The sequence below is a fragment of the Triturus cristatus genome, chromosome 3_2 (genome assembly GCF_964204655.1).
Source record: "Triturus cristatus chromosome 3_2, aTriCri1.1, whole genome shotgun sequence".
Taxonomy (NCBI): Eukaryota; Metazoa; Chordata; class Amphibia; order Caudata; family Salamandridae; genus Triturus; species Triturus cristatus.
The window spans coordinates 229,726,899-229,752,013 of NC_140584.1; the positions used below are offsets into that span (position 1 = coordinate 229,726,899).

The 25,115-nt window shown below is 42.5% G+C and overlaps 1 protein-coding gene across 1 annotated transcript in view; it reads right to left on the reverse strand.

Moving 5' to 3' along the window:
- The window catches only part of LRP1B (LDL receptor related protein 1B), a 3,634,433-nt gene that overhangs the window by 745,838 nt on the left and 2,863,480 nt on the right, over positions 1-25,115 (reverse strand). The window contains exon 47 of the mRNA XM_085647014.1: positions 7,646-7,765. Within this exon, the coding sequence (XP_085503140.1) occupies positions 7,646-7,765 (120 nt within the window). The remainder of the gene's footprint in view (positions 1-7,645; positions 7,766-25,115) is intronic.

Here is a 25,115-nt window from a genome sequence, read left to right on the forward strand (position 1 = left end):
GTCAATATAGATTATGTGGGGTGGGATCCTATTATAATTGCAGAGGCTCTTCCCTCCAAATTAGAAATTTTAAGCTAGAATGCTGCCCGGTTAGCTGGCAAACAAACTGACACCACTTGGTTGGATTGCATTATAAAGTTTAGTATTGTGTACCTCCAGGTAACATGGACGCCGATCAACTCGCTTTTTGTGGATGGCTTTAGTTCTATTTGTCTAGCCACAGTGATCCCTTCAGGTCGGGATAAGGCAAGATTAGTTACTCAGGTCTCCCTTAATCGAGATGATGAAAGCTTCATTCTCTGAAATTGGGTCACCCAATCTGCTCGCTGTTCTTTTATCATTCCCAGAAAAGAACGGCTCATTGCTGCTTAACTTTTATGCCTTGTTAAGGTTTTTTGACCTACTTGTAGTGGTGACATCCTTTTTGGTATGTTTGGAATGCTCGCCTTCCTGCTCCTCTCACGTCCTTCCTCATTGAAAAAAACAAGGAGGGGGCAGACATGCAGCTAAGTGCCTTCTTTTTTCATTTTTAAAGAATTTGGAGGGGAGGGAGTGGCTAACTCCGCTACGCCACGGAGGCGCAGTTTTGCCTACCTCGGCGTTCGCAACAGAGTGTGGAGTAGGCAAATCTCTGCAAACTCTGCTGGCAGATTTACCGCCTAGGGTTAATTGTGACCTACTCCTGATCCTGGTCCTGAAGGCAACCCCCAGGGAAAGAAGCTTGGTAGTGTCCTGTTGACAACACTACAAAGTTGACTTAACTGAGAGGAAGAACCTGTTACGATCTGAAGCCTGAGATGAACTTACATAGACTAGCATCTCTAAGCAGAGTGCACTTTTTGGGAAATGGTGAATCAGCCAATTTCTGCTGAAGATGATGGGTTCGTTCTCTGGTCCCTCATTGCCCTGGATAAATGGATTGTGCATTTTAAAGAAATTTAGGCCACAATGAGCCAGCATTGTCGAAAATGAATTCTTTTGTTTCTCAGGGGCCTGCAAACCTTCTTTTTGAGATTGAGGAGGTCACGGAAGCAATTAGTTGGCTGACTATAAACAAGGCGCCAGACTCGGATGGAGTTCCAGCTGATCTCTTCAAATAGGAACCTGGTCTATTGGCCCCTTTACTCACCCTGGCTTTGAATGACACACTCAGTGTTGAGATCCCCTGTCCTGGTCAAAGGCTATTATCATCGCAGTATTCAAGAAAGGTTAAAAGAGCAATTCCCGTTATTAGTATATGACTTTGCTTAAAGATGTCAAGGTAAAAGCTCTTGGGTCCATGATCTTATCCAGATTAATGGGTTGGACAGAACAGAACATATAATCTTTGACTTCCAATATAGCTTTTGACCAGGAAGGGGAACTATTGATCAGTCCTTAAACTTGTAACTGCTTGTAAATAATTACAAAGTGGCAAGGAGAACGAGCATCCACCTGCACTTTATGGATCTCTCATCACCTTTTGTTAGGATAAACAGGAATAAGATTTGGCCTTTGATGATCTCAATGGGTATTAACCCAGATATAGTTTAATTCAATCAATCAATCAACCAGTCAATCAATTAGTAGATTTGCAAAGCACAGCGTGTCACCTGTGAGAGCATCCAGTAGCTGGCATGGTCCAGGGAATCAGTCAAATAGCCAGGTCTCCAGGGACTTTCGGAACTCTGGATGAGATGGAGAGGTCCGGAGATGGAAGGGTAGTTTGCTCTATATCTTCGTTGCTATATAGGAGAAGGACAATCCTCCGCATCTGCTACGTTAGATGTGAACGGTTAGGGAAAGGGAAGTGGAGCAGAGGTGTCTGTTGGGCTGATATAAATGTTTAGGTGGTAATTCAAGAAGCGGGTACTTACAAGCTTAAGACAATTAAGGCCTCAGTAAGGTACAGTATGGATAACTCCTGCACAGATAAATTTGGGATTAATATCAAGGTGAAGAATGGGTATATCCTTGCCCCTTTCTTATTTACTTATATTAATCACCTGGAGGTCCACCTGTTAAGCGAAGATTACAACTTGCCACATATGGGGAGGAATTTAATTCTTATCCTCCTTTATGCGTATGACACAGCATTGTTAGCTGGGCATTCCATGGACTGCAAGAACTTACTAGATTTCTTTGACACTTTTATGCCATCACGTGATCTTAGTATGAATTGTAGTAAGTTCCACAACATGATTATGGGCCCAAGGTTCATGAAGACCATAAGACATCAGGTCCCAGATTGTGAGATCTCTATGCTAATGTCCTTTACACCCTGCAGTATTATATGGCCAAAGAGGCTCTTGTGCCCGTCACAGACCTAAAAAAAGAACGTATTATTGATGAAGTCTGTTTCATCAGTATTTGAATTTGCAAAGAAACTGGATAACAAACCTCTTTAAATTATGTTAATGATCAGGCGCGGCCGGTAAAGGTAAGAGCGGTGAGGCTGTGGGAAGTTGATATACGATGCGATAGGGAAAATAAAATAAATAAACCCACTTACCTTGCGTTTGCCGCACCGCGAGTCAGTGATGCGGCGAACTCAAAGTAAGTGGTTTACTTTATTTTACTTTCCCTATCCCATCGTATGCTGACTTCTCCCCCGACCCCCTCTGACCCACAACTCTTACTTGTATTGACTGCACCTGTTAAAAATATATAAAGCAAAATACATCTCTGCAGCATCTGATGGTAGTGGCATCTGGGAGTAGGTAGACACTGTGACACCCTTGCAGTTCCTCACCTTAAATTGTGCATGAAGAGCTAGTCAATGGGTATTTGACAGATAAACTTACCGCTCGCCCTTTACTGAATTGGCTCATGGTTTTGATCAACCCCGATACAAAGTTAACCACACTCTTTTTAAGGGACTTCCTGAAACTTGACGGGGCAGGCAGAATCATACGGTTCAATTATATTGAAAGTGCTTTTAGAGCACTTAGTTATCTAGAACTGTTTTCACCTCCAGACCTTATACAGAAAGCTGACCTAACTTATACTAAGGACTATTTTCTGACATTTCAAAAGAGCAACAGGATGTCTTCCAAACATACTAAAATGTCAGTTAGTGCCAATGCCTTGGTGGAAAGATCATTGTCTTTTGAGCCGTACAGACTGCATATGGTTCACTGTGTATTGATTGTTCCAAACGTGTGGTCCCAGATGAAGGATTTTGACCCATGTGGGTGTGATTTGTTTTCGGCCCAATATATGATGCATGTTGTTATGTTCTGTGGTTTTTATGCTGACTTACGACGTAAATTTACTTTATCAATCCTCAAAGGGATGACATTTACCCAGGTCAGGCAAGCTCATACCTATTTACAAATGCAATCACCTAAACGTATCTGCTTTCACATGAATGGTTTTAAAAAGGTGCAATCAAAAAAGGATGATGACTATGTTTTTCAGCCAGACGAAAGGCCTATGGAAATTCAGACACCTTTATAATTGTTTAAATGAGTTTGTATTCTGCTCAGTTAGTTTTTCACATCATCGAGTGATTCTGGCCATCACAATTTTGATATCAGGAGTTTTCTGTAAATACTAGTCCAAGGTCAGAATGAAAAGAAACTAGGAGAGAATGATGTTTACAGATGTCACATGTATGGTTAAAAAGTTGCTTTACTTTTTATAACTACTTAAAAAGTTCCAATATTTTTCCATAGTATTTATCATACTAATCGTTACTTTTGTTTATAATTTCACTAGATGCTCTCTTTGAAACAGTTTTGCATATATTTTTGTTGAAATTAAAGGAATTTTAATTGAAAATTGTTGACTAATAAGTACACAATGAAAAATCAAATGAAAAAGATTCCTAGCTAAGGCTAAAGATGATATTTAGTATATGTTCCCATGTTTTTATCCATGCCCTAAATTACTTTAAGCTCCCAATATCACTCAAATGGATATTTTTCACACAATGAGTATCTCTTGAGCAACATGGAATTTCCTGTTTTACATTAGATGAGGGTGATCACATTTCTGATGCTGCATACAGAACATTTAAATTGCGTAGATATTTTCCAGTCTCCAGTCCCAATTCATTAAGGGAGTTAAAGGATATGACATTTTAACTTTCAACAAAGCATTAATGCTTTCAATATCCTTTGGAATCGCATTACTCATAACACAGTTTACAGTTGACTTGTGGTTATACATATTTCTGACAAATGACTCATGGCAATCGTAATTGTTAATGAAGTACAGTTTTATATAGAAAATGCTAATTTGATTACAATGGGCACAGGAACAGTGGCTTTGTAAAGTGAAGTGATAAGTGTGTGTCATTAATGCATATTGCCATTAAAATGTTTTGACTGAAATTCCTTTTTGATGTTCGTGTTGTCACTGCAGAATAAATAATATCTCAATGTATTGAATGTAATTGGGTAGAAATAAAAATGCAATCTCTTTGTTTTATAATCAAATGTGGCATCTGCATTCTCTATAACATCTAGTCTGGTGATGAACAGGTACTTGATTATAATAGTTCCTTTTCAATGCAAGCTGAAACAATATCTGAGTGGACGCAATTCAAATAGTTTAGCAATATTAGTATTCAATGTATTAAAATTGAGAATTATTAACATTAGAAAATTTGGTTCATACATACTGTTGGTACACCTGAAGGAGGCAGTGGAATATTATTTAGATATCATCACTCATACTACTAAAGACAAATGGCAGATTTAGGATTTGTAAGTAATGAGTGAATTAATTGATTTACCATTCAAGAGGGGAGTTTTATCCCTTAGCATGTTGATTTTTGATTAGTTTAACATGGCAGCATATTATAGGAGGAATTCTAAAGATCAACCTTTGTAAATTAAAAGCAAATAAGATAGAAACAGCCATGTTGAATATACCGCAAACTTGTTAAAGCTGAGAAATTGTTGATATACATATGATACACTTGAGATAAATGTACACATAGATTGGATTGGAAAACAATCCCTAGACAGGCTCCTGAACAGGTATAACCAGCTTTGATTAGGGTTTTTGCTTATATACCAGTAGAGCCAAAAACTTTAAACAAAAAGTCTTCATTATTTATAATTGTTATGAACTTCTGAATCATATCTGAATCTGAATCACATTTGATCGGGTAAATAGATAAACCTGTGTCAGGCGATTGATGACAGTAAGATGGCCCTTGTATTTAGCTGTGATCTAATAAGAAGTGAGCATTAATAGTTTCCTAAAACATTTTTTTGTGTTAAGTGAAGAAATACCCAATTATTAACAATTTAAACAAAATACCATATCTTTTTCCTGCTCTGTGTTTTGGAGCCACTTTAGATTTTTAGCTTGAGTGAATGTGATTTCTCTTTTAGATAGAATTTTAGAAGAGAGACATCCCTAAAGCTGTCTGTATACCCTTGGTGAAGCTAGGTGTTTGTGCAATAAGTATACCAAATTAAAAGTTTGTTTTAATTAATTTCTCTCAGGTTGTGGAGGTCATTTTGGGTTTTTTCCTGTGCTTTACAGCCACATTTTACCTGGAGGTGATGAAGAGGAAAAGTGGCAATACACTGCAACCCCCCTAAGTTGAGCAGGCAGGTACTCCGTTAAGCCACCAGAGGTAGTATTCCATCGAAGGAGCCAGCAGGGTTTTGTCAACAGAATTATTAAATGCCTCCTGTCTGTTGATGAGGGAGGTGGAAGAGGGGTTATTGGGCAAGGTACTCTACCATGTTTGCAACAGAGACACTGCCAGCCAAACTCTAAATCAGGCCCTATATAATTAATTTGTATACAAGCATGAGCTCTTTTCTTCTAAAACTTCATATATCATGTAGTTAATATGTTATTGAAATTGCTGATGGACAATAAATACCATTAATTTTTGGTAGCTGGGATTTTTACAAGTGGAAGTAACTTGATGGCACGGTGGAGCGTGGTGACCAGTTTTTGCTGTGATTTTAACACTGGCAGCTTGAGGTAGAAGGACTTTCTCTTAAATAAACGAGTAGCTATTATTAGACACCAAAAATGAATTTCTAATGTCAAAAAGTACTTTAAAAGTCAAGGACCGACATGGGTTCATTGTGGAAGAGGAATTCACCAGTTTTATCAAGAGTGAAATGCCTTGGTCTATTATGACCTCTGCTCATTCTCGCTGAATGGTTAAGATGATAGAGCTGCTCCTTGTAGTCCACTCATTCTAGCGTTTAAGGAGAAAATAGCATGGCATATTTATTGATTACATTTCTTCCTGAAAGAGACTGAAGGTACTACAGACCATCGGTCATGGGGGCTTGCAAGTATAAGAGCTAAATATTTAGAGATTGTCAATTTTGCAGAGAATTCAAGTGCATGTGTCCAACTCCCTTTTCACCTACATAAATCTTTGTCCATATTCCTCATGTTTGCCTTGGTAATATGGAGATCGATCCATTTGTCAACAAAAATGAAATAAAGTCCTTGTCAATAAATTCTCTCATCCCAAACTCCATATCTACCTCCACATGCAAGTATGTAGTCAGGCAAGACCTGCAACCTAGGCCCGGAATCACTGATTGATAGGTCGTAGATGGGAGGGTGAATAACTGATGGGGAAACACGCAGGCAGGAAACCCTTGATCAATCCTACAGATAGGCGCAGCACCATCACAATGGTTATGGGAGATTGCCACCAATAAGGGACACATGTTCCAAGGGAGTAATCACTTCTAAAATACCATAAAGTGAAAAGCCACATTAGTTAGGAACACATAGCCAATCAGGACCTAACACACGTAATGATCATGTGCTCCCCACGCCAGACATCTAGACACATTCACCACTGGCCACACTGTGTTCAACGAAAGGTCGATACCCACCTGTATTAATGTTTGACCACTAATTTAAGACTTTAAGGCAGCAACCAACATTCCTCACAATACATGGTACGCCGGATACGTTTATGGCTTGATGTAACAATGCACGAAAATCCAACACAAACCAGTATAAATTGATATAGTCCTCGGACCTCGTGCCTGTAACTGCTCTCCCGGGCCGCATTGTTTAATTAAACAACACTGTTCATGTTTTGCCTAGCGCATCTTGAGCACGAGCAACCACGTTACAGCAAGCAGCCATGACCTCCAGGCTAACCAATTTCCTTTCTCACATTCAACTCTCTTTGGGGCATATTATCAACAAGCGGCGTTAAAATTATCACCGCTTTGTGCGGCAGAGAACTGCCGCTAAAGCGGCGATAATGGACTTGATAATATGCCCTTGTGGATTCCAAGAGAAGCCCACATTCTGGTGTCAACATGGGCTTCTATTGCAATTCTCTGTGGCATATTATCAAGCCCATTATTGCCGCTTTAGCGGCAGTTTTCCTGCGCTAAAGCGGCGATAATTTTATCGCCGTGCTTGATAATATGCCCCTTTGTTCTTTTGTACAGCATGTGATATTTTTTCAGCCTGGGTCATGCAAAACTGTGCAATCATAGTCCATTTTACCTCATTTATGCTTATAGCAATTGGCCTGTTTAAACCAAAATGTATTTGATGTTACACAGAAACAAGCAATTTGTCACCTCTTTTCAAATGGGATAAAGACAGCTAAACGTGAAATAGGGCAATACTACATTACAGCTGACAAATTCCATTTTATTAAATATACTGTACAATATTATTTAAATTTGCTAAAAATGCTTACTCTTGCAAACCATTTCATCTGAGTTATCACCACAGTCATCTTCTCCATCACACACTTTATTATTTGAAACGCACTTTTGATTGTAGCATGGCTTAAAACCTCTTTGGCAGCGTCTATTTTCTGTAAATATAAAAACATAGCACAGATTGAGTGAGGATTCCATCACTGGTTACAAACATCAGACTAATGTAGTAATACGATAACACTGTAGATCTATGTATAGAATATAAGAAATGTTAGACTTAGTAACTGAGGTGGGCTTTACGTCCCAGAACAAGAACGATGTTGTGGATGACGAATTATCAAGACAAATATTTATGAGCCTTCTGCTGTAAGGTCAATGTATATATATCATCTTTTGTAGTGCTCCCACTCTCCGAAGCAGGTCAATTAGTCACCTAGAGACATCAAACAGAAAGAAGAGGCAGTCTCAATCGTTTTTTGATTGTGCCCAACTATTGTTAACTCGCTGTTGCAAAGCAATGCATATACTCTAACATACAAGTGTAAGGGGCATTGCCCCACTATTCATGGAGGAGGAGAGGAGACCTTTGTACAAGTACGAGCTGCTCAGTAAGGCTGTAGTTAGATTGTGCTTTTTCATTGATATTTTTGCAGATGGAGTGCGATGCAACCGCTCAGGTGCCAGAAGAGGTCTACTTCGCCCTCGAGGCAGAAGCTAGAGAGAGGACTTGCGTCAGATGCTGTGCGTGGCCTACCTTCCATGGAACTGATACAACCCACCCATGTGCATTGGCATAAGTGGTCAGGAGAAGAGTTAGCAACTCTCCATAGACTCAATGAGCTAGGGCAGGACAGACCAGAGGAGTCAAGGTGTGAGAGGGTGGCTCTAGGCTGGGTGGGGAGACTTAGCTCCACCCACCTTTTACGTTCTGTTTGCTTGTTTGATTATGCAAAGGGCTCTCTGGAGAAGTCCCATAGCAGATTGACTTGCGGGACTGCCGTGCACGTAGGTTATAAATGCACGAATTTGCTTGTCTGTTCTGTTACTTAAAATGTATGTATTCCTCTTGTCCTCAAACTGCTGCTGTCTTCTGCCATTCTACTCTTCAGTCAGTCGTTAACATTCAGGAAATGTTCATGTTTATAAAGCGAGTGCGTCCTTCCATGCAGGCCCCTGTTAAGCTTTGCTTTGGGCCTGTGCGATCATTTTCATTGGCCCCTTCCAGAATTAGACAACAGGGTCTCCAACAGTAGCTCGTGAGCTACTGTAGCTCTCCAGTTACGTCTGAGTAGCTCATCTGTGTGCAGCCTGGCTTATTAAATTAGAAACATTTTGCGCGTTTGAATTGATATACATATAAAAACTTGAAAGTATACAAGCCAGCAAAGACAAGAGTTCAAGTGTTGTGCTGGTGGGAGTTACAAGCATCGTCAGTGAAATGCTGTCTTATCGGATATCACAGTGCTTGCCTGTTCATAAACAGTTACTTGCTGCACATGCACACGTGCTGGGTGTGCTCTTGTGAGACCACACTGCACCCAGACTGCGAACACTCTCCGTGAGTGCTCTATATCCAGCTTGCATATGTTCTGGGTATATTTCATTTCAGTTCAGGTCTCTGCAGCCCCAACATGTAGCCTCTCAGCCGCTTCTCAGTGCAGTCCTCACAATCATTTTACTAAATGAGGACCTCACTTTCGAGATAAAGAAAATTAAATCCCCAATTTTCGCTAGTTTACCTGATATTTATTGTTAACTACCTTTGCCAGCCAGTAAATTGGGTAATCTTTGGCAGCTGAATGTTGGTTTAATGTAAAGTAATACTGTAGTATTAATGTGGTGTTACTGTAGAGAAGACTGTCTCTTCATTCAACACCTCCCCGACCCGGCACACGTTCAGGAAGAACCTCAAGACCTGGCTCTTCGACTGAAACCGGAGCTGCCCCCCCCCCCAGACCCCCAGCGCCTTGAGACCCTCACGGGTGAGTGGCGTGCTTTAAAAAAACCCTGATTGATTGATTGAACGCCAACCGCAGTGCGCGTCTGCAGTGCAAGTCTCTGGTCAAACTCCACATGTTAGGTGGTTTCAGTAAAGCACATTATTCAAAATAATCTATATTCCCATCTGCATTAGTACATTGCAGTTAAGTATACAGGAATGAGGATGTGGGTCCATTAAGGTCTTAAGCTAGCTGAGGCAGAAAGCTGGTGGGAAAACTAGGCTGAAGGCAACTCGTGTTAGTAATTCCTAGGTCACACAAAGTGCAGATTTCACAAACGTCTTACTGTGGCTTCTTTGCATGATGACGCCCTGAAGCCCAGGATCATACAGTGTGTTTTATCACTCACTGTTGTTATGCAGGAAAGCCTGTGAGGCGCCAATATTCAACGGCATACAGGCAAGAGAGTGGGGGGGGGGGGGACCCAGGCTGAGATATATCACCTGGACAATGTCAAAGCATGTATTTTTAAGACTGAGTAATTGACTTTGTTTGTTGTAATGCTTTAAAATAATGCTATTATTTTGTCTTGTTTGATAACGAAAATCAAGCACTTAGAAGACATCTGTTGTAAATATATTATTGAGCCCAAAAATTGTTAATGTGCTATCATGCGAGTTATGTTTTGAGGAACAAGTTGAACAACAGCAAGGCTGATTATCTTACTGCATCCTGATCTTAGTTTTATTTGACTGGGCAAGACCCTTTTTACTGTGCAACACTGATAACATTCACTATCAATGTTTCAACAATAGACTGACTGGCTAGTGACCTTGAAAGGCCAGTCAGACTAGGGCAGTCCATTATATGTTTAGCTTCCTTGTGGAGAACATTAAGAGAATGCAGGATTCTTCACTTACCAGGCACATATGAAGGACCAGCACGGTTTAGTGCATGATAAGTTACGTCATTGTTATCCAATTCAATAAAACTTATTTTATCAACCCCAGAAGGATGAAAGTACTCCTCTCTACCTAAATTCAAGATGTCAGGATCTTTTCTTCCTCATGCAGAGCTCCTGTGCCCCCCTAGAGCTGTGGTGAGGAAACGAATAAGCTCTCTCCTGTGGTCACTCAAAACGCGTTCTGAGAGCACCTCCTCTGCCATTGGGATTAGTGTCTGGCTAGCTATTTAGACGAAAGTGAGGCAGGCCAAAGTGTGAGCTACATCTGCCAGTGACAGGTCAGGATTTCTTTGAAGATGTTTAAGGGGCTGAGCACGGCCCTCAGGCCATCCAGTTAGGGGAAGGTCAACTTCTCCCCACACCCAAGGCATTTGTCTCTGGTCTGGGAGCCAATTTATGCCTAATTAAGGAACTATTCAGGTCCTGGGTGACAATTTGGAAGCTCAGACAAATGGGATTCCATAGGCTTAAGGCAGGTTAAAGGTAGATTTTAATAAGTAACTTTTGTAAAATATTTGCTAAAATTTGTCTTCATAATAAAATTAGATTTGTAATAAGAAGTACATTATATCTGGTCCATAGGTATTTCAAATTAATATTAACTGGCAATGCTTTACTATGGAACAGCTAACCTTGCTACACTGGAACTAGCCTTTTAGGCCTTTGCACTGTAAGTATATGTTTTACTTTAAGCTCCTAAATACCAGTCACCTTGCCTTTTGGGCACTTAAGGCTAACTTAGGGCTGACTTACTAACATTACAAAAAAACGGGTTAGGCCTGTCACAAGCAGATGTAGCTCACACCTTGGCCTGCCTCACTTTTGTCTAACTAGCCCAACATCGTAATTAGGCCCTTCATATTTACGATCTCCATGTATTTTGAGGTAAATAATATATTGCTCCACAGACAATAATTTAGTGGGTGTCTGTTATAAATTGGGGCCCTCATGTATGAGATTTTGGCTTACGGCAGTGCTGCAAGGCATCTTGCTCTGCTTCCCTTTGCCAAAGACGAAGGGCATGAAAGCATTGCATTTATGCAATACAGTGCATTCCTGTCCTTTCTCCATGTGCATGGCACCATTCCACTGCATGCGTGTTTCTCTTTTTATGCATACTGCACAATGTACCACACATAGAAAGTGGAAAAAACAAGGAGAAATAAAGATATTTCTTCTCGTTACGTCTCACCTCTGGAGGCGTAAGCATTTGGTGCTTCCCCAGGTTTATTTGATGTTGGAAATCTGGGACAGCATCAAAATCAATGTGTGTTGTATGGGGAAAGCCACCACAACGCCCGTGGAACGACTCCCGGGCACATAGTAAGGTGCCGCAGTAATTTGCGCTGTGTTACCTTACTCAAGATTCATGAAACCATTTAAAGCCACCCAAGGGGGCTTTCTGTGGCTTCATAAATCTGATTCAGAGCCCTGTGTCATGCATGTACCACTTTATGTTGTGCAAAAGTGATGCAGGGCTCTCAGAAATGAGCCACTGTGTCTCTAGCTGGCAGAGATATGCGCCCTATCCAAGCAGAAACCACAATCCTAGTAAGGGTAAGCTAGATACACCCTCTGGTAGCTTGTTACAGGCTAGTCAGGCTTATCTAAAGAGGCAATGTGTAAAGTATTTGTGCAACACACACAGTAACAAAATGAAAACACTACAACTGGACCAGAGTAAATCCAAAGTTCAGGCCAACCATGATGGAGGATTGGCTGGCTACAGGACTCAAACAGGCCCGCTGTCAAACTACCATGAATGGAACAATGCATTGCCATTGAGAGTATGATGCCTCGGTTCCAATACATGCAGTCAGTTCAATGTAACAAAGTCGAGCCTCGCAGGCGGGACCTCAGAGCGGTGCTGCTCAAACCTCACAGCAAGTTTCTGCATCGTCATCGGCACTGCATCAACATCGAGGGGCACTGCATTGGTTCTGATCAGAGCAGTGGTGATGATGCATCAATTTTGTTGCAAAACAGCTGCAGAACCCATTTCTGAGGCACAGGATTGGAGGGGGTACTTCAGGCAAGGATAGGGCTCACATATGGCAAGACCCAGCAGCACCAGCAGAATTGCAAGAAGTCTTTTATGACCCTGAGACGTCAGAAAACATGAGGCAAGCCAGCAAGCCCTTGCAGCCACTCTGGGTTTAAGTGCGATGGGTCCAGACCTTGTCCTCAGCAGGGCAGAGTTCAGGAGGCAGCAGGGTAGCTCGGCACAGCAGTGGCAAAGTTCCTCAGAACAGTCAGTCAAGCAGAGTGACAATCCCTGTAGCACAACAGTCAATACTCCTGGACAACTACTTCACAGGTCCAGTAATGTGTTGTCTTGGTAGGGACAGAGCTCCAGTACTTATAATTAAACATGTCTTTGAAGTGGAGGTGACTTCAAAGCAGCTGCTTAAAGTGCACAGGTCTCCTTTAATCTGAGCCCTGTCTGGCAGGCTGTCTGTTGGGTGTAATCAGTCCTTTGTGAGGGACTCAGCACACTGCCTATCAAGCTACCCCTCCCCCTTTCTGCCCAGAAATGCTAACAGAAGGTAGAGGAATGCAAATGAGTCCTCTGTTACACTTACCCTTCCTGTGTTCCGTGGCTGTCTAGAGGGTATGCACAAAGTGTAGCTGTCACCCAGCCCAGATGTGTATTGGAGAAAGGAAGCAAGGCACATAGTGAAATAAGAGCAGAGAAATGTCCCCTTTCTAAAAGTGACATTTCTGAAATAGTAATGTTGAATCCAACTTTAACATTAAAGAGATGATTCTACCCGGTGGAACATGGCGGCAGGAGACTAGCTGCCGCGGTACTCTGCTCCAAGAACCCTGCAGGGCGTCGGTTTAATGCAGCTTTCTCGCTTCTATTTTCGGACCTGATAAATCATTTTTCAGTGCGCCGAATAATCAGTGATCTTCTGTTTAAAATTCGATGAACCGGCTTTGGATATTTCGATAAATGTTTTTGTTTCGTTGTGTTCGGGGCTAGTAACTGCCGAGCTGCCGTGCTGGGTGGTCCTCTTTTCATCTTCATGAGTCCGAGGTTAGGCGTGGTGCAGCCGTTCCCCGAGGACTCAGCCCCAGCAGCACCATCGGCAGCTGAAATTCAGCGCAGTTTGTGGCCCTGGTCCCGGGCCGCTCTGGAGCTTCGTCGTGGGAGGAGACAGTGGAGTTCCCGGCGTGACTTTCAGCCTGGAATCTGCGTTCGTCAGAGCAGCGATTTTCTTAAACACCATGGAGGCTGCAATACCGAGCATTCAGTTGGTAGATCTAACCCAGTGGAACAGGTGACGGGCAAGATCTCTGATAGGGGGTTATTTGATTGTGAGGAGATTTCTCGTGCAGTAGGGAGGTTAGAAAAATCCCCCTTACAAGTGCCAAGTGAAATCTGTTCTAGAGCAGGGGTGGCGGGGGTCAGCAACTTTACGAGGGTCACAACGAGAGCTACTTCTAAAGCTAACACACCTGTGGACTACTCCCAAAGGTTAGAAACACCCTTGTCTCCAACTAGCAAGGGGTCACTGATAAATAAACCCTTGGGAGGGAAAGTTAAATATAATGCAGAAAAAAGACGCGCGTGCCTAAATAGAGTGAGTAGAAAGCTTTCTGTTGAGCTAGTGGCTGGGGTTGGCAATAAATCAGTTACAAAGCTGGATTGCGGTAGTGCTCTTCAGGGTGGTACAGAAGGGGGCGGGGAGTCAGTTGGTCCCCCCTATAAAATAAAACCTTCTGAACCACAGAATCCCTCCAAAACTTCTTCATATTTGCACGTTGAATTTAAGGCTAAACATACGAAGAGGTCAGGCAAAATAGCTAAAGTGAACAAATTTGCCAAACCGCTCTTAGATTCTTCCTCAAGATTTACACCCTCACTACGATCATATTTTAAGGTTGTTCCTCAGTTACTGGATTTGGCTCAGCTTCAGCCTCAGACTCCCCCTGCCTCCGTCTCCTCGTTAACACTTTGTGATATGTCGGTTACCTCAGTCACAGGGGCGCCTCCTGAACTGTCTTCTCAATCGGTAGCTCTGGAGCCTGTTGCACCACCTGCATCATCTGTAAGGGCCTGCTCTCCTGCCGCTGATTTACTTTTGGCTTTAGCTCCAGTCCTGGTTGAGAATGTTCTTTCTAAGGCACCTAATGATCCTGGGGAACCCCTTAAGCAAACCGACTTAGGCTTAACTCCTCCAGCTTCTTTACCCCTGCTAGAGCCTTCATCGTCTCCACTTGATGTTTCTGGTCTTAAACTTAAAACAATTCAGATACAGGCTTCTCCTGGTGGTGAAAACGGTGGGACAGTACACCATGATCCCCCAGTTCCTAGCAATAAGGTTCCAGGCAATTTTGATTTTGACAGTCTTGGGGGTGCGAGCAAGCCTACTGGAAATGACCTAGGGCAGGTTTTTGATCCTGTAAGTTCGAGGAATGCTGCCCAACAGGAGTTTCCATCTGCTATTGATGTGGTACATTTGAATCTTAACTCAGGTAGTACTATTAATTCTAACAGTGGTTTAATCACAGACCCTCCTCCTTTGGATCTCCCAATTTCCGCCCTTCAGCTTATGTTCACCACCCTGTCGGCGGATATCAAAAGGGGTTTTGAAGAGTCTGCATTAAATCAGCGGGAGATAAGAAATTACTGTGAATCTCTAGATACTAAGATTAATGGACTCTGCATGAGAACAGGAGTTCTAGAAGAGACAGTGGCCAGCATGTCGATTCAACTTGACAAAGCTAAGGAGGAAATTGAGAGTCTTAAGAGAGTCGATACTGCTATCGCTGAAAGAATGGAAACCCTTGAAAAGACGGAGTAACATTCGAATTTTGCATGTGCCCGAGGGTAGTTAAGGATCCGACATTAAGCGCTATATCATCACCCTTCTGAGACACTCCCTTAAATTGGATCAATCTGAGGAGGAATTATCATCTGAGATACAGCGAGTACACAGAGAGACGTTTAGGCGCAATCCACAACGGACAAAACCAAGGAAGATTTTATTGAACTTCCACACATACTCATTGAAAGAACACATCCTTAACCTTGCACTCAAGCAAAAATCCCTGGCAGGGGTGGGTTTTACTTTTCAAATTCGATCCGACCTGTCGAGGGTTACCCTTGAGAAACAGTGGGAGTTAGGTAGCAGAATGGAGGCTTTTAGAAAGCTTGGCGCATCAGTTCAGATGGGGTTTCCTGCTACTCTTAAAGTTATGATCAATAATAAAATGCATAATATTCGTACAGTACAGGCAGCGGACGATCTTCTGAGGTCCTTGGGGGGGGGGGGGGGGGTTAAGGGTGGTCTTGCCTTTGTTGAGACTCTGGTCTTATTATCTTTGATTCTGATCTTTCTTGGAAGTACTAATGTAATTTTCTTCCACCTTTTCCTCCTATTTTTCTTATCTTCAAACAGATCTTATCTACTCCTTTTGTGTCCTGTTAGCAGGTTCTTATGTGTTTATGGGCAAGTTTAGTTTAATCTAGATAGAGTAGAAGGAAATATCCTACACCAAGTGGCAAAAAAAAAAAAAAAAATGAATATAAAAAAATTAAGGTTTTTTTTTTTTTTTTTTTTAAGGGAATTTGATAGGATTGCTGCTTTATAACTATCCTATTGCACTTAGTTAGTGATGCCCTGTGTGGGCTCGGTAAAGGGTAGGGAGTACCACAAACCGGGCTTGATCCGGTTAGGTAGAACCAGGGTTCCTCATTTGCATGGGTGAGTGTTTGGTTTTGGGTGTGGGTGTGAGGGGGGGAGGGAATATAAGCGAAATAGCTCCTCATTTTTGTTTTGGTTGCAGACATGTCCTTTTTTCTTAATGTTTGATAACTTGGTCAAGAATTGTGAGTTTTGTTTTTTATAGATTCTATTGCCATGAGTGACCTTAAGATTCTCTCCTGGAATGTTAATGGCCTGCGCACCAAGCCTAGGGCAAATAGAATCTTACAATATCTGCGTGATTCTGATGCGCAGGTCATGATTCTCCAGGAGACCCATTTGGTGGAGAGCAAGATATCTGCTTTGGTTAAAAACAACAGGTGGATAGACATATCCGTTTCCACCTCCCAGTCGCTTAATGTGAGAGGTGTATCCATTTTTTTAAAGAAAACTATTACTACCAGATTAGTTAGTCAGCTGGTAGATCCGGCTGGGAGATGGGCAATTGCTATGGTAGAGATAGGAGGCTTTCAAATAACATTGGTAGGGTATTATGGGCCTAATAGAGATGACCCTTCAGTATTGGAATCTTTATTTTCACAGCTGCTGCACTTCCCTGAACCCATTATTATCGCTGGGGATTTCAACATCGTGCTTGATTACGCTCTGGATAAAACGCCATCGAGTCGACAACAAGTCCTTTCTAAATCTAGAGCGCTTCTACTTAATTTTATGCAGCAATATGGGTATATCGAAACCTGGTGGGTAAGGGCAGGTCAGCAAAATGGTTTTTCCTTTCGAAATTTTAAATATCACCACCAGTCTAGGATTGATTTCTTTTTGACGAGTCGTAATCTGCAAGGCTCCATAAAGAATGTTAGTTATTTGCCTTCTCATTTATCGGACCATTCTGCAGTAAAGTTAGATCTTGTAGGCATCACGCAGCTCCCTATTAGATCATGGTCTTTTGATCGCATTTTTCTTTCATCGTTGGATGATATTGCTCTTCTAAAATTAGAGACACGTGAATTTATGCAACTCAATATTACTACAGCATGTACGAACACTGTATGGGATGCGTTCAAATGCTTCCTGCGTGGAGCTATTAAAAACAAGGTCATATTTCGTAGAAGGCAGTATATCCAGGAAGTAGCATCTATCGAAGCCAATCTTTTATTAGCGCAGGCGCAACTTGATCTCAGTAGTAGCAGTAATAATTCTAGTCTTATCTCGGCTAAAAAAGAGAAACTGCTTGAGCTTAAAATGCAACTAGCTTCGGTTTTAAGGCAACGCCTGCTCCGTAGATGGGAAGCTAGCAAATTGGCCCAATTTGAATTTGGTGAAGGGGCTGGTAAACTGCTCGCTTGGAAATCCAGAACTGACCAGGTTCGTAACGCAATTAAATCTATAACTTCCGGCTCTGGGTCCTTAACGTCAGATGCAGAAATTAGAAAGGCATTTAAAGATTTTTTTCAGGAGATCTATCAAGAGGATAAAGATATCTCCCCAGAGTGCATAAGAGAGTGGTTAAACAATATATCTTTACCCTCGCTCTCGTCAGATCAAAGAGCCTTCTTAGACATGCCAGTTACGGAGGAAGAGGTGGTAGCCGCAATTTGCGGAAGTAAGAGTGGTAAGGCGGCAGGGCCAGATGGCCTACCAGTTGAAATATATAAGAAGCTGGTGGAAGAGATCTCTCCTTTTCTTGTTTTGCTTTTTAACCAAATACTGCAGGAAGGGGCACTTCCTCCTAGCTCCTGGAATAACGCCTCTATCACTTTGATACTCAAGCCTGGCAAGCCTTCCACACAGTGCGGGTCATATCGTCCAATTTCTATTCTCAATGCCGAGTATAAAATCTTTGCATCGCTTTTGGCTATGAGACTGGGTAAGGTTGCTCCGGACATTTTACATCTTAACCAGAAGGGTTTTGTAAAGGGTCGCCAGCTCTTTGAACTTACCTATGATCTGGTGGGAGCTATAGATATGGCTACAACTAATTCTTTACCATTTGCTATCCTCACGTTGGACGCCACCAAGGCATTCGACAGAGTCAACTGGTTGTACCTGTCGGGTGCCTTGGCGAAGTTCAACGTGGGTGAAGGCTTTCGTAGAGCCGTACAACTTTTATATCATAGTCCATCTGCTTCTGTTCTGGTCAATGGGGGCCTATCCGAATCTTTTAATATCACGAGAGGAACGCGGCAGGGCTGCCCTCTATCTCCCTTGCTTTTTGAGCTCTACATTGAGCCCTTTGCCCAGACATTACGGGATAATGATATCATCAAGCCCTTTAAGTTTAAAGCATGAGAGAAGAAGGTGGCCCTGTATGCGGACGATGTTATGATCTTAACATCAGAGATCAGTACTGCCTTTCCTACTGCAATCAAGTTAGCCCTTGAATTCGGGAATGTTTCGGGATATGAGGTGAATGCCTCAAAAACCGAAATTATGGCTTGGAATACGGATCTTACTGGATTTACTGTACCACCTAGTACAAGCCTGAGATATTTGGGGCTAAGAATCGTTAAGGATATTAAATTAATCGCGTCTACTAATCTATCTATAGTAGCTAAAGAGTGTCGGAAATTAATGGATGCTTGGGGACACCTCTCCTTGTCAGTTCTGGGACGTGCAAATCTGGTTAAAATGACTATATTGCCAAAAATCAAGTTTTTATTTAATACAATTCCACTTTACTTTGATAAACTTTCTCTGACCAAGTTACAAGCCAACATTAGCTCGTTTATCTGGAAAAAAAGAATGTCAGGATTGCATGGAAAAAAATCAGGCGGTGTCTTGAGAAGGGGGATTGGCAGGGCCTGATCTACAGATCTATGCATGGGCTTTTCAGTTATCCCACGCCCGCATGCTGTTAAAAATGCCATCTGATAAGGGGGTAGGGACGATGTTCTCGACTATGTTGGAGGTTGAAGGAACTGGACAGTCTGTTTTTTTATTTAAGTTTGGTGATCCCAAGTACTTTAAGAAGGTTAAACTTAAGGTGTTACAGAGTTTTGCCAAAACTTGGTTCAACATCAGATCATCGATTAAATTGGGATACTATTCAGACAGAGCACCCATTTGGGATTTACCGGTACCCCCGGCCTGGTCAATGGATGCATTATCAGCTCCATTGAAAGAGGCGGGTATATCAGCTTGGGGGCACCTATTTACTGAAGGGGTGATGCTTACCTGAGAACTCTTAAGTAATAAAATAGGTCCCAATTTTTCTAGACTTAAATTTCTTCAAATTTCAAGCTGGGCACAGGCTCTTCGTAGTCAAAATCCTCGCGGTAAGAACTTTTTAGTAGGGGGCACTAGTCAACTGGTATCTCTCTTATTGGACAAACCACCTGTCTTAAAAGAGATCTCCCTATGGTATAACCTAATAATTGAAGAGATGGATGGGGAATTTAACTTACCGGAGCAACTCTGGGGCCCTGTGATATCTAGTTGTAATCTGTATGAGTATTGGATAAAATCCTGTACAGTTATGTGGGACATAGTTAAGCCAGCTTGGCTTCGAAGAAATCACCTCTTCACTACACATAGGGCATATTACTCCCCACCGAGGCTGTCAAGTTTTCTGGAGTTGTTCAGGTGTCTTGCCCTCGATGTGGTTTGGTATCAGCTTCTGACACCCATATGTTTTTTGAATGCCCCTACCTGTCATCTTATTGGGACGCCATTGGCAAGAATCTTACATCTTCCTTGGGTTTTCCGGTCGTTATAGATCTTAGGCTAATAGTCTTCGGAATTTCTGATTTGGTTCGGAGCCCAGTAAACAATCTAATTTTTTATTCACATGAGTAGTCACTCACACAGAAACTGGATCAGTGCATGTATTGAGTTCAGTTATTCGCCACTACTACGGTCTGTTGTTATATATATTTTTATTCTCTCCCTACATTTTCTTTTACAGGCTTGAATCTAGGAGCCATCCAATTGTGGAGTGTGACACTGATCACGCCCACACAGTGGTACACTCTTGCCACTCTTGGTAAGAATGGAGCCCCAATTTACATATTAAGGTCCTGATGAATGCCCTGGACCCTCCTGGGCCAAGACGGCAGAAACATGTCGACCTCTAAACACAACGGTTAGGGGACACTAATTCCCCCACATACCGTCACCTGCTTTTAAAACATCATATAGTTACCTCTCACATAAAAAAAACACAATGAGTATAACTATAATGATTTTTAATCTCACTCACTTATACACGGGCTCCCACTTAGTTTAGAAGTGCATCCCTGTCGTCAGGTGTATGCCCGCCCTCTATCAAAGCAAGGTTTTAGAGGGCGAGGACAGGTCAATGATGAAGCATGACACCAGGTGGTGTGTTAGACCAGTCCGTTACTTTTTGTGAGATGTCTTCACTCACAATTTAACTCAAACCTTATAGTGGTTATCACTTTAGGAGCAGCTCTTTTGTGGTTATACATTCATAGTTGGAGGCTGCTAGCTCCTAAAACCCCGCACCTCTTGTTCCCTCCTCCACACAGTGTGGAGGTCATGTGTTTTTGATTAGCCTAGAAAACTACCCTGACCCACCCCAGCCCAGAAAACTACCCCCAACCCACCCCATTCCAGAAAAAAGACCCCGACCACATGCCCACAAAACTTCCCATTCTTACCCCCAGCCCACCAAACTACACCGACCAACCCCCAGCCTACAAAACTACCCCCTATGCCCCTGCCCACAAAAGTATCCTGACCCATCCCCAGCCCCACTTAAGCAACCATGACCCACCCCAGCCCACAAAACATTCCCAACCTACCTCCCAGCTTACAATACAACCACGACCCCAGCCCACAAAACAACCCCGAACCCCCATTCCATAAAACAACCCCGGAACCACCCTAAAGCCCCACTTACCTCAGAGCAGATCTCTTACTGCTTCCGTCCATCCTCAAGCCCAACCGCGCAGTGCCTTAACCATTCACATGTGTGGTTAAGGCATATGCATGGTCAGGGCATGCGTGGTAGGGCTTGCGGAGTCGGAACACTTGTTACCCCCACCTCCATATAGCCCCCACGCTAGCTGACTTCAGAAATAGACTCAAGAACTGGTTCTTCAGCTGAGACATAGCACCCAGTTACCCCTAGGGATGACAGTGCTGCACTCTACAAATGCTGTTTGATTGATTGACTGAAAATAAAAGTAAATATTTATTATGGGCTTTAAGCTACACTAACTGTTGCTTATGGAAGCTTGAATGCATTGATGTTTGTAGACATGAATGTTAGTATTGAGACTGTGCTGCAGATGTTTTCCATCACTTATACACGGGCTCCCACTTAGTTTAGAAGTGCATCCCTGTCGTCAGGTGTATGCCCGCCCTCTATCAAAGCAAGGTTTTAGAGGGCGAGGACAGGTCAATGATGAAGCATGACACCAGGTGGTGTGTTAGACCAGTCCGTTACTTTTTGTGAGATGTCTTCACTCACAATTTAACTCAAACCTTATAGTGGTTATCACTTTAGGAGCAGCTCTTTTGTGGTTATACATTCATAGTTGGAGGCTGCTAGCTCCTAAAACCCCGCACCTCTTGTTCCCTCCTCCACACAGTGTGGAGGTCATGTGTTTTTGATTAGCCTAGAAAACTACCCTGACCCACCCCAGCCCAGAAAAGTACCCCCAACCCACCCCATTCCAGAAAAAAGACCCCGACCACATGCCCACAAAACTTCCCATTCTTACCCCCAGCCCACCAAACTACACCGACCAACCCCCAGCCTACAAAACTACCCCCTATGCCCCTGCCCACAAAAGTATCCTGACCCATCCCCAGCCCCACTTAAGCAACCATGACCCACCCCAGCCCACAAAACATTCCCAACCTACCTCCCAGCTTACAATACAACCACGACCCCAGCCCACAAAACAACCCCGAACCCCCATTCCATAAAACAACCCCGGAACCACCCTAAAGCCCCACTTACCTCAGAGCAGATCTCTTACTGCTTCCGTCCATCCTCAAGCCCAACCGCGCAGTGCCTTAACCATTCACATGTGTGGTTAAGGCATATGCATGGTCAGGGCATGCGTGGTAGGGCTTGCGGAGTCGGAACACTTGTTACCCCCACCTCCATATAGCCCCCACGCTAGCTGACTTCAGAAATAGACTCAAGAACTGGTTCTTCAGCTGAGACATAGCACCCAGTTACCCCTAGGGATGACAGTGCTGCACTCTACAAATGCTGTTTGATTGATTGACTGAAAATAAAAGTAAATATTTATTATGGGCTTTAAGCTACACTAACTGTTGCTTATGGAAGCTTGAATGCATTGATGTTTGTAGACATGAATGTTAGTATTGAGACTGTGCTGCAGATGTTTTCCAACCCGCAGCACAAGACGCAATAGTAAAATCATATTTCCAACCACCTTCTAGTCATTATATAGTAGGTGGAGCTGCCAACAAGGTCAGTCTCCAACCGCCATCATAATGAGGGCCTATATGTTTATGCCCCACCCTTTAGGAGCTCTAACAATGACTGCTACACCTAATAAAGTGTGAGAACATGCAAAGGAACAGACATCAACTGTCTTCTGGGAAGTGATCTCCACATGATTAGCTGTCTTGTTTGATTTATGGACCTAGAAATAAAACTAAATTAATAAATTCAAAAGTCCTGATGAACATTTTTATTTTTAAATCTGTGTTGGCCTGGTAACGTAAATAAAGCAATAATGTTATTTGAATGTAAAGATATTAAAGAATCGCTAATTGATAAATAACTTAAAGTTAAGACAAATGCTACCAAGTATTGAGTAACGAGTTACACTTAAATTAATATAACTAGAAAGAAACACTAACAGCCAACAGAGAAAATATAATGGAGAACATCACAATAGAATTTTGGGATAAGGTATCAAAATAGAGAACAGAGTGACAGGCTCTCGTCAGAGAAGAATGGCAATCCAAACAGTTACCAAAACATCCAAACTCATCTTTTGAAAAAGATGTGGCAGCCAAGGGTTCATTAAATGAGTGTAAGTGATGGGTAACATGGCCAAGCTTGAACCCTAAATTTGCGACTCATACGGCTGTATTGAAGTAAACATTAAAAAGCATGAAAACATAAAAAAAGTAATGCCCAAGGAAAAAGCCAGGAAAAACAAGTGTAAAACTGTTTTGACTGAATACAATTTGAACAAAGATTAAAAATTTAACATAGGATAAGTACAAAAGTTAAACTTTTTAATACATTTAAATAAGTAGAATCTTAGTGGATTATTTCAGGTTTTGCAGAGTGGACCTTTGCCATAAATACTTTCTCTACCAGCCAAACCTGCAGTTTCCTGACCCCTTTTAAAGGTGGGTGATCCACTCTCATTCTACTAATTGTGCATTAACTGGCTCGCTATTGAAAATTCCAAACTTTCCTTGATTATACAATAATAGCAAGAATATCAACTTTAAACATTTTGTGAAGGTATGTTATGAGTGGATAAGAGTAGATTTACTGTACTTACCTCACTGTATAAATATATATACTCTAACATGCAATGCCAATACAAATATGCCCTCGCTACAAATTGGGCAAGCTAGTATCCATAAAATATGCCACCTGAGCTGATTCTGAGTAACCCAGTGTTTCAGCCTTGGAATTGAAGCATGTGGGAATACCAGGCTGAGTTTGATTGGGTGCAGAAATGCACACAGCAAAACTAATTGGCACCAGGCAAGACACACAAGAGAGAATCTTCCCAGAGGACCCAACACCTCTTACTGTATTGGGAGCATCCACCTGTCCCCCATCCGAAGCAGCTCACCCTCTTTCTCCTGAGCCTCTGAAACATGATCCACTTTTAACCCAGTGCTCAAATGTTACAGTTGCTAAGTTGTGATGCGAGTATCTCTTTACTTCTAAACTATGGTTAACTTGTGATGATGCCCATAAATACATTTACACAGTTTAAATACTAACACAAACTCCTTTTAAATATATGTGCATATTTTAAATGATCAAATGTTATTATAAGATCAATGATGAGTTCAAATTATGAAACAAACACAAGAGATGATGGACGGAGCGCTGAAACATTTCAGACACTCAACCCCAGTCACAGATCTAGGTTGAATCCCTCATCATTCTTTAGCTCAATTCGCCACCCCAGTACAGACCTAGCTACATGCAAATCAGTCTTGACCCTGTTCACAATGGGAACAGTCCAGCCCAAAATGCCAAGACAGGTTTTCCCTGGATGGAAAAAGGCATCATGGGACCAGTTTCAGGGTAACACCCCTCATCAAACTGCTTTTGTGTGCCTGGATGGGCATCACTAGCAGGATTGGAGGCTGGGGTCAGGCACAACCCTGATTATGATATGTCCTACCTTCACACACAGGATTTCATATCCACTGTAGTTAGTCTACAGTCAGGTCAGGGGAGGCAGGACACCTGAGCACTTTAAAGGAAAAGCTTTAAAAGTGGCTCTCACTTCAAAGAAGGTACCAGATACAAATATTGGCCCTCCAACATCAACTCTTCAATACACTTCTGTACATATTGAAGACTCTGCCAGGAAAAAGGACTGCTCTGCTGCTGAAAGGAATGCCACTCTGCTGGACTGTAACCCTGCAGAACTGCTGCTTGCTTTGCTGCCCTGCTGCCCTCATTCTGGGTGTAACCAGAACACGGGCCACCAGAGTGACTACAATGACTTGTCTCTTGTAATCAGCACCTGGACTCTGCAACTGTGAGTTCAACTCTGCCCAGTGGTTCCGCGCCAGTCCTGAACCCTTGGAAGTGGGCCTAAAGTTGCTCTGCCAGCCCATCTGTGGACCCAGAAGAACTGACGTATATCCTCTGCTGCATAGTGCACCTCATAGCAGAACCGTTGTATCGCCTCTGCTGTGAGGATTCTTCTAGCGCAAGGTCTCCACAGCATACCCGCAGCCCACAGCCTCATCGGAATCGCTACTGTGCAAT